At 43.0% G+C, this 16,331-nt stretch overlaps 1 protein-coding gene across 2 annotated transcripts in view; it reads right to left on the reverse strand.

The window, feature by feature from the left end:
• Shq1 (SHQ1, H/ACA ribonucleoprotein assembly factor) overlaps positions 1-16,331 on the reverse strand; it is a 94,296-nt gene that overhangs the window by 76,118 nt on the left and 1,847 nt on the right. For both annotated transcript variants that reach the window (XM_021165304.1, XM_029478869.1), the window contains exons 3-5: positions 12,301-12,423; positions 11,340-11,500; positions 4,189-4,301 (exon numbers count right to left, since the gene is read on the reverse strand). In XM_021165304.1, coding sequence (XP_021020963.1) covers positions 4,189-4,301; positions 11,340-11,500; positions 12,301-12,423 — 397 coding nt within the window. The remainder of the gene's footprint in view (positions 1-4,188; positions 4,302-11,339; positions 11,501-12,300; positions 12,424-16,331) is intronic.

A 16,331-nucleotide genomic window follows, 5' to 3' on the forward strand; every position in this document is an offset into this window, starting at 1 on the left:
CTAACAGACATTTGTAGAATGCCAGGCCCTCTCAAAAACTCGAACTTGCTCCTTCATAGCTGTGGTGGTTTAAATATGTTTGGCCCATGAGAAGTGGTACTGCTAGGAGGTGTGGCCTTACTGGAGGAGGTGTAACCTTGTTAGAAGACCACTGTGACGTGGGGTTTAAGGTCTCCTCCTATGCTCAAGCTCTACCCAGCATGGAAGAAAGCCTCCTCCTGGCTGTCTGCTGAAGACAGTCTCCTGGCTGCCTTCAGATCATGATGTAGAACTCTGCTCCTTCATGCATGCTGCCATGCTTCCTGCCATGATGATAATGGATTAAACCTCTAAAACTATAAACCAGCCTCAATTAAATGTTTACCCTTTAAGAGTTGCCTTGGTCATGGTGTCTCTTCATAGCAATGAAACCCTAGCGAAGACAATGGCCCTCCACCAGATATGCTGACCTCCCTGACTGGAATGAAAGTGACATGAGTGTAGACATCTGTCACATTCAAGTGCTATTCTTGGACTCTGCAGGATGGTGAGTAGGAAACTTTCAAACAAATGCTTGTTGCACCAGAGCACACACAAACAAAAGAACAAGTCTGATGTCTTATCCAATGCTTCTTCCTATGCTTAGAGTGCTGAATAGAAAGCCACCCCTTCCAGCCTTCCAAATGCTAGCTGCAATCTACGCAATACATCCAAAAAACAAAACAAGACCAAAAAAACAAGCAAACAGATCAATGTGTCAGCCTCTTCAACAAACTCCTAATAACGAAAATCTACCACAGCTTAAAATAGTATTCCAAAAAGGGCTTGGATCATTTTTGTGTTTTCATGATCTCACAGATGTTTAAAATGTCGATTAAATCCTTCTCCTGTTCTCACCAAAGAAATAAGCAAGATTTCATAAATTGGTTATGATAAAAATTCCCCCCCGAAGAATCAAAAACAAATGTAGAAAGGAAAAAAAAAAAAAACCAATATCTTCAGGAAAAGAAATACAAATATTTGGCCATATATAAAGGTGAAAGACTACTACGGAATACTTCAAGACGCTGTCTGCAGACCTTAGTGTAAAAATAGCATCCAAGTCTACAAAGGGCTCACAGTAGAAACTTGCCACTCAAGCCTGCTGACCTGAGTTTGACACCTGGAACCCATGCTGGAAGGAGGACCAAATCCTGAAAACGTCATCTGATGACATGGCACACTCACTTTTATTCACACACACTAATAAATAAAATTGAAAATTTCTAAAATCATGTCTAAAAGGAACAAATGGTGTCAAAGAGAATAATCAGAAACAACGAGGTTTACTGATCACTGCACATGGCACTCCATTGGCTGCAGGACATGCTAATGTAACAATCAAACCACATTAGATCTCTATTTTACAACAGATTTCAAAACAGTCATAACCCCAAAGCAGGTAGATGTTACTTTGAAATGCATAAATCCCTCTTTATAAGCAGCTGGCTCAACTCTGTCCTGTGTAGGCTAAAAATCACATTTGTTTTCTTGAAGCCCTTTCGAAACCTGACGCCATCACTTCTCTGAGAACCACTCCTTAAGAAATGATAAAAAACATTCTACTCACACTATTAAGGAGATGAGCTCCTGGGCCCACCGAAAGGCTCAGTGGACAGACCCTTGCCAAGCCTGACAACCTGAACTCCATCCCAGGAACCCACACAGCGGGAGATTTGAATCCTGCATGTCACCCTCTGATCTCCATGCCTGTTGTAACACCCGTACATTAATTAATGCAGCTTGAAGTTATTTAAAGAGAATAAGCTCCTGGATACAAAAAGCACAAGAGGCAGAGGAAACAGGCTGCTTAGATTGTCATGCTGCCAACTATAAATTTCAATACCTGAGTCTTCTTGGGTCACAAACGTATTCTTCTAGACAGTTCTTCTAATTAAGCTACCTCCCACTTAAAATTTCAGCCTTCGAAAGCTCATTCTGTTTTCAGACTGGGTGAGAAATTTGCTGACAATGGAAATTTCTACTTTAAATATTCAGCATGATTCTAAATGGGTTTCTTCAAATTACTCTTCAGTGGACCTTTAAAACCACCATTGAAGAGATAAAAGTAATTAGAAATGGCAGTCTAAATGGAGCGGAGTCTCTCAGATGTCCTCCACAGTATAGCACAGTCCACTCTTCCCTGGCTTCCCTTAGGATGCTCAGCCATTCATCACCACACATCACTCATTCCATTTGCACATCACAAGCTTCACTTCTGCTATTCCAATTAGTATCCCACTGGGTCACAGGAGAGAGAATGTTAATCACAGGAGCAAGGGCAGTTAGAGCCGAGCAGTGTGCTTGAAAAGGAAACACAGGGTGGCAAAGGAAGCCTCTTTTCAAATCCTACCCACCCACTTAACAGTGGTGTGACCCTGGGCAAGTCCCTTCACCTCTTTTCCTCCTTGTGAAATAACCCTATGAGGAGACATGAGAAGCTGAGAACACTGTACAAAATACCAGAGTGGTGGTTGTGGTATATGGGTAACAATTTGTAATCACCTGGGAAAAATAACAAAAGAGTGTCACATCGACATATGAACTACACTCATTCTCTACTCAAAGAGTCAGGTATTCAGAGGTCCAGTGAAAAATGCAAAAACGTGCTGTTATCTGGCCAGTAAGAGACAGCACATCTCTGTTTTATTAAGTTCCTTACCCAAATACAGTTCTGGTTGCAGCAAAGGGCACAGCGGATACAAGTGGGAAACAGAGCACAACTCTGATTAGGGTCTACTGATACCCTAGCACAGAGGACAACTATCTGGTCACTGCAACTGGTGGCAGATAAACGTTCCAGTGAGATCCTAGACTAGCAAGAAATACAGCACACATAGATCTGGATTCTTATGGAAAGCAAGACATATTCAGTTATATACACAAATAACCATGACAAAAATTCTACTTGAAACAAGTATAAACAAATATGCCTGTAAGTTTGATGCTTTAAGCATGGTAAGGAAACCATTAAAGCATTGGTCCTTAAGCTTCCTCACGCTGCGACCCCTTAATACAGTTCCTCATGCTGTGGTGATCCCCAAGCATAACATTATTTTGTCGTTACTTCACAACTGTAATTTTTGCTACTATTGTGAATTGTAATATAATATCTGATATGTAGAATATCTGATATGTGACCCCAAAAGTCATGACCCACAGGTTGTGTTAAAGAGTTTATTAAGAGTTCTCCATTGCAAGTGGCCCCTGCACCTCACCTGGGGAGCCCAGTAGAGCTGGTTCCAGGGGTTGCAGAGGGTGAGCCAGTCTGAGGGCATGAGTGGGAGTGCTGGCCCAGCCCCTTCCCTGCTGCAGCACTCAGAGAGCAGACCCTGCACCTCACCTGGACATCACAGCAGAGATGATCCTGCTGGCACAGGCATGGGAGTGGGAGAGCTGGCTCTGGCCCTTGCTAGCTGCAGCATTGGGTGAGCTAGACAGAGCAGTGCCAGAGAGCTCATCCTGGTGGTGCGGTTGACTGACCAACTGAGCCAGATCCAGGAATTTGAGTTAGCCCACCCCAACATCTACCCCATCTATGAACTGCTGAAGTACATGAAGGGCTGGTCCTACAAATCCAAAACTGTACGGCCTCCATGACACAGGGCAACAAGAGGATATCTGAGAGAAGTCCCAGTGAGGATCCAGGATTGATGGTGTAGCAGAAGACAGAGGCCTCAAACCAGACCAATGACTTGTTGCAATGAACATTTGCAAGTAAAGAAGCATGGACAAAAGGGTACACTTTTGGGACACACTGTGACACACTGCAGCTTCCACAATCAGATTTTTTTTTTTGCTTTTGGGAAGGAGGTCGCAAGGGCAGAAGGTAGGTATGAACGGATTGGGAGATGAGTAGGACTGGGATACATGATGTCAAATTCACAAAGCATCTATAAAAAGTTAAATTAAAATAAAAATGAGTTCTCGGTTGCTAGTATAAATTAAGTAGGAAGTTTACAAAGGTCACACATGTACAGCCATTAGAGGGTAGGTTAAATAAGGCAAAGAGTGATTGAAGAAGTCACCCATTGTTGAGGTTTGGCCTCCACATGCACACATAACTACATAAACACACACATACACACACACACGCTCAAAGATTCTGAAAAAAATTAAAGAAGTGCAAAGTAACTAACTTATTTAACTGTCACAAAAGTTCATACTCACAGATAATGATCTGGATCAAATTTGGCCAACTCAGCAGCCAGGCGCTTCTGCCTCCGTTCAGTCACAGGAGTGAAATCTGGATCCTTAATATCGATAACCTCACTCAGCTCATCCTAAAAACACCAGAACAAGAATGAACTCTATCTCAAACTTTTAGTTTTTAAAAATCAAATACAGGGGAGGGAGGAGGAACATGAAGGCTGGAAGACCTGTCTGATCACTAAAGTATGAGACACTCATAATATTTAAACTCTGACCTAACAAACATTTAAGACAGGTGTGGTGGAACACACCTTGGCTCCCAGCACTTAGGTGGCAGAGGTAGGAAGAGCTCTCTGAATTTAAGGCCAGTCTGGTGCACACAGCAAGTTCCAAGCCAGCCAGAGCTACACAGTGAGACCTAGTAGCAAAGTACAAAAAAACCAACAATCAAACAAACAAACCAACCCCACAAATGTTTGAATCCACTATTCTGTACTCTGTTAGAAACTTCCAAATAAATGACCTCATTTAACCCATAAGACAAACTGACCAGCATCTATTAAGGATATTAACGTTTAACACAAAGGATCACGGGTGCTTGCTACCAAGCCTGATCACCAGTATCTCTGGAACCTATACAGTAGGAGGAGAGAAACAATTACCAGAAGTTGTCATCATGGCTCTACACACATGCTGCATGCAACACATACACTTATTTATTTAAAACTTTTGACACATAAAGCAGAATTGAATAAACCCTCACAAACAAGCAGGAACATTTAATTCTCCATTCATTTCCCTGTTCAGTGCTAGAGATCTAAAAGCTCCTAAAGACAGGAGGCGCTGAGCATATCTCTGCAGATGCAGAGAGACTGGGTTCATCAGGCATCTCTGCAGATGCAGAGAGACTGGGTTCATCAGGCATCTCTGCAGATNTTCATCAGGCATCTCTGCAGATGCAGAGAGACTGGGTTCATCAGGCATCTCTGCAGATGCAGAGAGACTGGGTTCATCAGGCATCTCTGCAGATATAGAGACCGATGCCTTTCTTCCTCCTGGCTAGCTCAGCTGGTCTCAGAATCACAACAAACCATGCAAATGCAATCCTGTACAGTCTACTGTGTAAATGTGCTGGCCATGCAGGCCTGAGTTTAATTCCTGGAAGCCACAAAGAGAGAGACGAAAAAGACCAACTCCATGAAGCTGTCCTCTGACTTCCATGTGTACATTTTAAATTTTTCATTACTTTTTACTTATCATTTTTTCATTTATCATTAAATTTCATCATAATTTTATTAACCCAATAAAAAATTTTAAAGAATTTTTATGAGTAATTCTGATGTCTAGGACTTCCCATCTGAAACTTTAAAAATCTAATCTTAAGAATCACCCTTACTGTCTTAACCAAGATGTATGTACATATATGAACATGAAGCATGTTTCCCAAGCAGAACTCTACAGAACAGACGAATAGGAACTGTGAACTAAAGAGACCTCATAGAATCCACACCATCCCCCAAACTGTGGCTGTGTCCACTCCACCTATTTCCTCTGCAGATATGAACAGTCCTGGAAGAAACATACAGATCTGAGCGGGAAGAAGTCATTCGAATACAACGAAGGGATCCAGTGACCTTTTTGGAAGCCACTATACCAACCAGAATATCTTAATACTTTCAAATACAAACATTTGAGGCAACATCCAGACAAATGCCTCTCCACAAAAATAAAATTTACATTCCAAAGTTCCTATGCAATCTAATTTCTGAGCACCTGGAATGCATTTTCCTACAGGAATCCTATTATAAATAGTAGTTAGGAGTCTCGGGGCAGCCCTTGGGTTTATGAGGTTCATAACAAATTGAAACAGTTCATTCATGATGCAAAGACCCTGACAAGCACGCAGCAGGGTTTCCATGGGCAGGCCAGCCATCTGGAGTTGGATCCAGCAGAGCATCTCCTCCATGGTGCAGCATCAGTCCGTCTTCCCTCCCTCCCTCCGTTTCCTCACTGACATCCCAACTCCAGCCACAGGCGAGGGCACACATGGGCCATGGCATGGAGAAGCAGCAGAGCGAGTCCACGGCTGCCTTGGGAGAACACTACCAGGGGGCCATGTCCTTTCCTTGGACTGCAAATCCGCAGGACGATGTCACCCCTCCCCCAGCTCCTCTAGTCACCAGGCCTTTTCTCCTCCCTCCATGATGGAAGGGGACCCACATATAAAAGGCATGTCGACATTAGCTTTAATCACAGTTGCAAAGTACTTCTCCCCATGTGATGTAAAATACTCCACAGGATGGGTAACCACATCTTTAATATTTTCGTGAGGATGGGGCAGCATTTAGTGGCACAGGCTGTTATAAGTATTAAATGACACAATCCAAAGCTAAATATACCCATTAACGTCAGATTTCTCTTCCTCTCTGTTCCATGGCTGTTCTGTTACTGACTTCTTATTGGAAACACAATCCCCCTTCCGTTTCAGACTCCTTACCTGCCAACAGCAATTAAAGTGTGAGTGGGTGTGGGGTGGGGTGGGGTGGAGGGAAGTAACAGAACAATTAATTATCACACCAGGACAGATTTAAGGTCGTGAATGGGCTATGATCAGTGAGTACTGACAGAAAACTCTGTATTTCAGAGGGTGAATGGACTCTCTGAACCCACACTCCCAGCTCTGCATCATCAAGCCAAGCTTGCCTTTCAAGCTGATGCCAGCCTTTCCCTCTGGTCCAAGGCCACATACTACATTTCTTCCCATTTATGGAACACTCATCTCAGACTCCACTCTGACCCTCTGCATTTACGGTGTCCTTCTCACTACCATCCCATGTGCCTCACATTCTCCTAGGGGTCACCTCTGGGCATCTTATTACGGTACTGTAATAAGAACAATGGGAAGCTAATGCAGAGTCAGACTGGAATCTAAAGAAAGACATGGCTGGTGGTGGAGCACTTCCTTAGCATGCGCGCGGTCCTGGGTTTAATCCTCAGCACCAGAGAAGAAGAAAAAGTCTGAGGCATCAATCAACCATGGGAAAGGAAGAGAAAGAAGCTGCGCAGGGAGAGAAACATTGCCCTTTCTGTGTTTCGGAATAGCTGTGGCACTAGTTGCCTGAGCAATCTGAAGATGAACACTGCCAGGAAAAGGTCGTGGAGGATTTAAGCCACTCTTGCGTTCATTTACATCACAGATCAAACAGGACCCCATCCGGAAAGAGAATGAATCTGTGTGCACATCTGGCCAGCTCGTTTCCTGGAAACAAAGATCTCAGGGTCCCTGAAGCAGCCAAAGGAAAGCAAGGGCCAGAAGGCCTGGCATCCTGTAACTGAGGCTGTCCCCGGAGCTGGCTGGGGTGGCGCCTAGAGACTCCAGGATTGTGACTGCTGGCAGCCACTGGTGCCAACAGCTTGTTGTGCAGCCCTGACTCTGCGCAGCTAGGGCAGTTTTCCAAAGGCACCCTGGTGGCTGGCAGAGATTTCACAAAAAGGAAAGAAAGCGGGGGTGTGTGTGTGTGTACATGGAAAGTGGAGGGTGGGGGTTAGTGAATGAGACTTTGCTTCAGCAAAAATACTTTTATTATCAGATAAAATGGAGAAGTTTGCAAACAAATCTATTTAGAAGGAGACAGGATTACGCTTTTATAAATAGTTAAATTATTCACCGAAGACATTATCTCGGTGTGGGAAATACTGATTTTTTTCCTCTGTACTACTTTTTTTTTTTTTTTTTGAGTACATTGCCTTTGTCATCAGAGAAAACAAAACTATTTTCATTTCAGGAGAGTGGGGAGATGATCCTGGCATACTACTAGTGAACAAATGTTTTGGCTGTTTTGACCCAAAGGCTAGAGAAACTAAAATTGTGACACAACACAGTACTAGAAAAGCCATTTTTTAATATTACAAGACGATTGTTCTTTTAGGAACATCTATAGCTTCTTCACTAATTACCACTGTTAATGTTACAGAGTCATTTTTTAGCCACTTGATGTGGCTGTCACAACCAGAGCAGCTGTAAATACAGAGCACTTATGTAATATAGCAATTATGTAAGAGTCTGAAAAGACACACCGACCTTACTAGGACTTCTAGAAGTCTGATTAATCCCTCAAATTTAATTCATAAGAAAATCCCACTTCTTTAAAGCTGTTTACTGGCTTTGTTCCCTGGTAAAAATACATATGCAACAGTAAAGATGCCCGAGGAACCAGTATTAACCAGTACTGTTGGGCTGACTCACACAGTACTTAGGACAGTTCCATATCAATTCCCAGACTTGGTGACTTCAGTCTTCAGGCTCTCTCTGGACTGCAAAGGTATTCAAGAACACACTGGTTTATTTACAGTGTGTGTTAGAAGGCTGGGGCAGCACACTCTACCCAAGCACTTCAGCAATACACTAAGTATGTAGTTCAAAATATACAGAGGGTTGGAGAGATGGCTCAGTTGCTAAAAGCACTTGCCACGTGTGGTGATTTGAATGGCAAATGTCCCCCCATAGGGTCATACATATGAATAGTTGGTCAACAGCCAAGTAGTGCTGTTTGGATAAGTTATGGATCTGTAGAGTCTTGAGAGGAAACTTTGAGAGTGTGCAGAGAGGAAAAACCTCTTCCCACTTCCAGTTCCCTCTCTTTGCTCTCCTGTATGTGGATAAACATGTGATTACCCTGCCTCCTGTTCATGCCACCATGCCACAACTTTCCCACAATCAAAGACCCTCCCTCTAGAACCATAAGTCAAATAAACTCTGTCTTCCCTAAGTTGCCTCTGGTTACAGTATTTTATCACAGCAGCAGCTGCCAACCTGAGTATGACCCTGGAACCCATGGTGTAAGGAGAATGAATCCTGAAAGTTAACTTCTGACCGCTACATACACGCTGTAACACAAACACACCAGCACTCACATGCACGAGCCATGCACACATACATAAACACAATCACAATAAACTTTAAAAGTAAGTAGTTTAAAACATACTGGGAGAGCCAGTAGCTAGGTGTGGTGACTCACTCCGGTCATTTCATCACTGGAGATACTGAGACAGAAGGATTACCAACAGTTCAAGGCTAGCCTGATTTACATTCTGAGTTCCAGGCCAGCCAGAGCTATAAAGTAAAAACTCGTCTCAAAAAGGGAAGGGGAGGGGAATGACCAGAACAAAACCTGTGTTGTTTCAGATCAGGTTTTTGGTGCCAAATTAAACATGTTTGGAAACTGGGCATTCTCAGAGCCCTGGGCTCGCAGTGTTCTGTGCAGTGACAAGCCTCTGCGGCCAGCAGCACACTACTCACATTATAAAGCCCTGGAGTCCACTCGCATGGGTGGCCTTTCCTTTCTAAATTAAGGCAATGAGGATTTTTTTTTTTTTAAGGAAAGTAATATTCGGTCTATTCAAGTTTGAAAAAGAGTTTAGCAATTTTAGACAGTTAAGCTAAATAAACAGACTAAGCATTTCTGACGGGGAAGAGGAGATGTAATCACAGAGGGATAGACAGAGATCCTAACTGGAGTGATTGCTAGTTCATTTTCTAAGGGAGTGACAGATATTTAGGTACCTGATGCTTTAGTCACACAATTCAGAAAGACACAAGTACTACCTGCATACATGTTCTGAGACACCACGTTATCTCAAGAGTATATATAACTTAAATTACCACTTTTGACAATAAAAGCTAGGTGTGGTGTTCTATATCTGTGCTTCTGGGACTTGAGAAGCGAAGGCAGGAGAACCAGGAATTCAAGGCCAGACTCAGCTATGTAGTGAGTTCCAGGATGGCCTGGAATAAGTTAGACCCTGTATCAAAAAACAAGACTATTTCATAACAATGTTGGCTTAAAAAGCAACCTAAATTACTTATAAATGATTTTCAATAAATACAAAAACTTCTGACCTAAAAGAGACTTGGTCTCTCCCACCTGAACTATGGTCCCCCAGCATCCTCTAAGCCAGGAGAACCCTTCAAGGTGGTCACATGCATCTGGACTGGATGTGACTGGATGCATCTGGACTGGATGTGACTGGATGCATCTGGACTGGATGTGACTGGATGCATCTGGACTGGATGTGACCAGTGTCTGGGATACCTTGAACCTGAATGGAGATTCTGAACTTAGCCGGATCACACTTACTGGCCTCCATTCACAGCTCTGGGCGGGCAAGCCACAAATAAAATGACCACAAACTGGCTCTTGGCCACACAACTAGTGAAATTCACTGCAGTTTCTGTCACAGATGCCACAAAGCTGACTCTGTTCTAAACACCTGACTCATCAGCAGAAAAATAAGGGAAAGGAGTGGCAGAGAGAGACACAGACAGACCACGTTCTGCAGAAAAGTGTCCGCGCTTTTTCGGACATATTCCTTTGACTTAATTGCTGCTGAGTAAATGCCGATTTTGTTCTCTTGTAAGAATCTTCAAAGTAACGTTGGTGTTTCAAGGGCAGGTGTTTATAGTGTCCTACACTTTTCAGAATTTTCTCCTATGTGTCCAGTATCTCATGACCTTTGCACCACTTTACCAAGAGAGAATGACTTACATGTGTCCAGTGGTCATGGCAGTATCCCAAACATGAGTGGAAGCAGAAATATGAACAGAAGGTTGGCTTCTGACTTTTTCTTGAGAGACTCAGGTACATCCTCCTAATTGAGCATTGCTCAGGGAAAATCTAAGACCCAAAACTCTGCAAAACCTCAAGTATCCAAATGAGTTTACATGTGACCTCCACCAAGAATAAACAGAACAGTACCTACTGCGCACCAAGAACCAAACAATTTTATCAAAACACAACCTAGAGGAGGCACAAACCTATAATCCCAGGAAAGGATGAAGCAGGGGGAATAGTTCAGAGAGATGCTGAGAGATATATATGTATGTGTGTGTGTGTGTATATATACATGCCCCCAAGTGTGAAAAAGCTCACAGGCTCATGCTCACTGGAAGATTCTGTCTGTACATGTGCGACAGAAGCTGTATGATACCCAAGTGTGTGGCCTCCATCCCTCAGAAGCAGCCTGAAATGGACAACTGCATGATCCTTACATACAAGTAGCTTGCTACAGGCTCTAACTGTGTCTCCTTCCATAATCTTCCTTTAAAAGTGCCCCAGGTAAACAGAAATGAAGTTGAAGACTGCGTGGCACAGTCTTCCAGGACAGCATACCTGTAACCGCTGAACCACACCGGCCCGCAGGTTTCCAAATCCATAGTGACACTGTGATTGCAGAGTACTTTCTGAGACTTCTTCATAGGGAGTCTGCTCGATTTCCCAGTCAAACTCTTCATCCTCATCGTCAGCTCCTTCCTCAGAAACCCCGGAAGCACCTACATGTGTTATACATTAGTTTATCGCTCAAAGTCCTGAGATGTCTAGGTACAATGAGAGAAAGAAGTTGCTACAGGGAAAATGCCTATATTTGTGCACCGAAGGCCCAGACAAGAATAGTCACAGCCCTGCAGGTCTCGATGGCCAAAAAGTGGAACCAGCCCAAATGTTCACCACAGTAGGAGGTATAGATAAACTTGAAGTGATGAAGGTAGATGGACTTGTGTTTTAACACACATATACCTCATAAGAACATTGAATGTAAGAAGCCAGACAAAAAGGAACACACACTCTGGGAGTAATTATGTAAGCAACTCACAGTCAGGCAAGGGGGAAGGGTACTGGGGATCTAGGGAAGATGAGGGTACAGAACCTAGGAAGAGCATGACAGGATTAGAGGAAACTTTAATCCCAGGGTATCAGAAAGAAATGAACACTACAGCTCGTGACCCAGCAAGTATTCATATTATGTAGCTTTTCAACTCTACACTTCTGGCAAGACAGAATGTTTTAATGATAGAGAAAAACCGTGACTGGCCTACTCCTCCTCCTGGCCTACTCCTCCTGGCCTACTCCTCCTCCTGGCCTACTCCTCCTCCTGGCCTACTCCTCCTGGTCCCGCCTTTTAACTGTGATGCCAGATGAGCTATTTTCTCAGGACACTGAACTTTCCCTTTCTATTTTCTTCACTTGAAACTTTTTCCTCTGATTTTCCATCCCCAAGTCTCTTCCCTAGAAACACAAATTATCGTGAGAATTCTTCTTTATCCTCATTTCCTCCCAACAACAGGAAACATACCTATTTCTTCCACAAGTGGTTTGGCAGACCTGGATTTTCTCGGGGCCAGAAGAGCAGTTAACATGTTCAGCCCCTCAAAATGTTGGCCAGGAGTTTCCTTGGGCAATCGAATGGTAAAAATTCCTTTAAAAGAAATTGTTGTATAGTTAGACATTAGAATATTTAGACTTCATAAGTACATATAAGGAAATATAAGTACAGGCAATATATAATTCTGAGGAAAACCTTTGTTAACTATGTAAGTGTTCCAGCTCTGAAGGGAAAGGCAGAGTGTTCCAGCTCTGCTCCAGGGAAGGAAAGGTTTCTCCAACACAAGGGTTACAGCTCGTAAGGGAAAGGTGTCTTGGTGGTCGGGAGCCAAGGAATACCACAAAATCACACAAGAGATTTACCGGGAGGAAAAACCCAGGAGGGTGGCAGCAAAGAACTCAGTAGAAGATGGGATTTATATAGGGTTTCTTGAGGTAGGGGAGGCTGAGGTGGGGATGGGGATGGGGGTGGCAGAGCTTTCCAGGATGGCCTAAGATTGGAGGGATTATGTGGCCCTATCTTGGGGCAAACTCAGGTATTAGTGGAATTTTTTTTTTTCCCGTAGGATAAAACCTGGCTACTCTCCTGCCATCAGGGGCTGGGACGGCCATTAACAGCCATTAGGGAAGTCTGAGTGGGGCAAGGCCTGGCTCTTGGAGCTCCTCAGACAGGAAGGCTGGTTGCTCCTGCACCTGGAGGGTCAGCAGCCTGAGTAGTCTATGAGGTTTCTAGAGTGGGGCTTTTGCCCATCGCAAGAAAGGCCATCCTGCAGCTTGAATTGGACAGAATAGCCAACAAACTATATATCTGAAGTGAATTAATATCCACATGTAAAGAGCTCAAAACACAAAATACTCAGGCCAGACTGGAAAAATGGCTCAGTTGGTAGCATTTCTCACATAACCATAAGGAGCTAAGTTTCAATTTCTATATTCTACATATACAATATGAGCACAACATCCAATACCTATAACCCCAGTGCTGAGGAAATTGAGACAGAACCCCTGAGGTTTGCTGGCCAAGCTGAAGCAACAAGAGCCTAGCGCCAAGTTCAGTGAAAGGCCTTGTCTCTTAGGTAGATCGTAATGAAGCAAGAACCCAGAAAGTCAATCCTCTTGTCTGCAGTACGTGCATACACACAAACACAAACTAGGGACAAACCACCTACACATACATACACACACACACACACACACACACACACACACACACACACACATACAAACACACACACACACACACACACACACACACACACGACAAAACAACCAAATCAACCAAATCAACCAAATGGCAAATAAACACATGAAAAAAATGGTCAGCATCCTTAACCAGCAAGGAGATGCAAACTACACTGAGATCCATCTCAGCTCAGTCAGAATGCCTCTTACAGAGAAAACACAACAGCAGTGCTGGCAAGGATGCAGAGAAAAGTCTCTCTCTCTCTCTCTCTCTCTCTCTCTCTCTCTCACACACACACACACACACACACACAATCTCATGTATGAGACATGAAAGCTATGGAAACTAGGGGGAAGGGGAAAGGACATGAGTAGGAGAGGAAAGGGGAGGAGAGAAAGGAAACAGTGTGGAGTGGTGAATATATGATATACTTGAAAAAAATATATTTTCAGGAATCCTAACACCATCTGCAACGAATACACACCAATGAAACATTTTAACTAGATTATTAAAAATAACAAACAATGTAATTTCTTAAGGGATTCCAAAATTTTGCCCTTATTATAGTAACTACAAATCAAGAAAAACTCTTAAAAGAGGTTTTTCCAAACTTGTCCCTTTGATCAGAAATTACTGTAACCAAACCACAGAGAGCTTTGATATCACCTAATACCATCTTAACCTAGTCAAAATATCCAAGCTCAAAGAGTTTTTACAAGTCAAGGGCTGAGGAGGTGACTGCGCTGACAAATATGTATTTCTGAACGATGGGGAAGTCAGGATACCTAATCCACAGAGTAGCAACGGCTCTAAAACTACATCAAACCAATTATAGCTTAATAATTTCTTTACTAACTCTAGAGACATTTTTACTTCTTTTGAGACAGCTTTGCAATGTAGCCCTGGCTAGCCCAAACCCACATGAAACTATGCTCCTATCTTGGGGTCCTGAGCACCAGGATTACAAGCGTGTATGCCCACTTGTTAAAACTTTAACACAGTCCACTGTGTTAAAACTTTCCCTCTTCCATCACACTGACGTGCAATCCAATATATCAATAAATACAACCCAGCCCAGACATCCCCGATAGACAACACCTCAACTCTAAGTACTTCACAGTTTTGTTTTGCTTTTTAGGGTTTATTTTATAAATTATGTGTGCATGAGTACAAGTGCCCGCAGAAGCCACAAGAGGGCGTCAGAGTCCCTGGAGCTGGACTTAGAGCAACTGTAAGCCTCTGTGTACTGAAAACCAAAAACTCTGATCCTCTGTAAAAGCAGTATATGCTATGAACAGCCGAGCGATCTCTGCAGCCGTAAAGTTTAATAATGCCAATGTCTTATCCACAGCTAGGATAGCGGCTCCCTTAGACTTCATTATCACATCATTACGAATGAGAGTTTAATCATTTTTCTTTAGTCTCATTCTTTCCAGCCCCTTACCCCAGCTCTCAATAGTTACTGAATAAATTACATAAGAATACACACAAGCTACTTTTTTTTTTTTTAATTAAAAAAAAAATACTACTCTGCAGGCATGGGGTAGGGAGGACGTGACAGGCTGTGCTATAATTCATGTGTGGCAGTCTGAGCACAGCTCTGCCCAGTCAGTTTTCTCCTTTGCCTTTACATGGGTTCTGAGAACTAAATTCAGGTTACCAGGTTTGCTAGACAACCGCCTTTACCCATTGAGCTACTTTGCCGGACCCCACATCTACCCTTATTCCAAACTCAGTCCAAAAGAAAAGACAGGAGCTGCTGTAAGTGTAAAATTCCTGGAGTTTGTGGCTGGCTTAAGATGGGGGCTTGTCAATCATGAATAGAAAATCCAATTACTCTTACATTTTTCCATGCATAATTTCTCATCTACCTGTTATTAAAAATTTAAATTTGAAAACTGTTTAAGAAAGTTTTCATTCAAAAGCTTATAAACCATTTTAAAACATGTGCTACAGAAAATTAAACTAGAACTTTTGAGTCAAATTTAAAGATTACTGCAAAATACTTTAAAAGACTGAGAAAACTGCTACCTGTCAAAAATCCATAGATAATAGGCACTAAAGATTAAAAAAAGTTACACAGCATACAGCAATTGCTAGACATCTCTGAAAGTCCCCACGGTATCTTTAGAGACTACTACCACTATAACATAAGGAATCCACCAAATCCTAGCCAAGACTGGGCCTATGGCTCAGTCAGTAAAGCACTTGCCGTACAAGCAGGAGGACCTGAGTTTCATTCCCAGAACCCAAATGAAAACATAAGATGCAGTGGTGCATGTGTGTAATCCTCCAGCTGGGGAGACAGAGACAGAATATTCCCAGGGCTTCCTGCCCAGCCAGTCTAGCCTAACTGATAAGCAACAAGCAAGAAACCTTGTCTCTAACACAGTCCTCAGGATGACGTCAGAGGTGGTCCTTTGGCTTCCAATTGCATGTGTGCACACATATGAACCTACACATATACACCTCCCCTCACCACATCTATACCTATAGATGCAGTTGTACAGTACCATCCTTGGAGCCAAACTGCCACCATCTCCAGCCCACAAACGGTCATCACAGACGAGCCTACTGACTATTTTCCGTCCCTCACAGAATGAGAGGGCGGCCACCACCACCCCCAACCAGAATTGTATGATACAATTCTGCCCCAACTGCATGTGGTCGTGGGGGAAGAACTAGAATCTAGGCTGAAGGGAGGGAGTTCAATCTATACAGCCCTGAGGAAGCCGTGCAGATCGTCCACTGTGGCTACTTCATTTTTTTATTTTTTTTTATTTATTTATTTATTTTATTTTATTTATTTTTTTTTTTTT

The sequence above is a fragment of the Mus caroli genome, chromosome 6, assembly GCF_900094665.2.
Source record: "Mus caroli chromosome 6, CAROLI_EIJ_v1.1, whole genome shotgun sequence".
In the NCBI taxonomy this organism is placed as follows: Eukaryota; Metazoa; Chordata; class Mammalia; order Rodentia; family Muridae; genus Mus; species Mus caroli.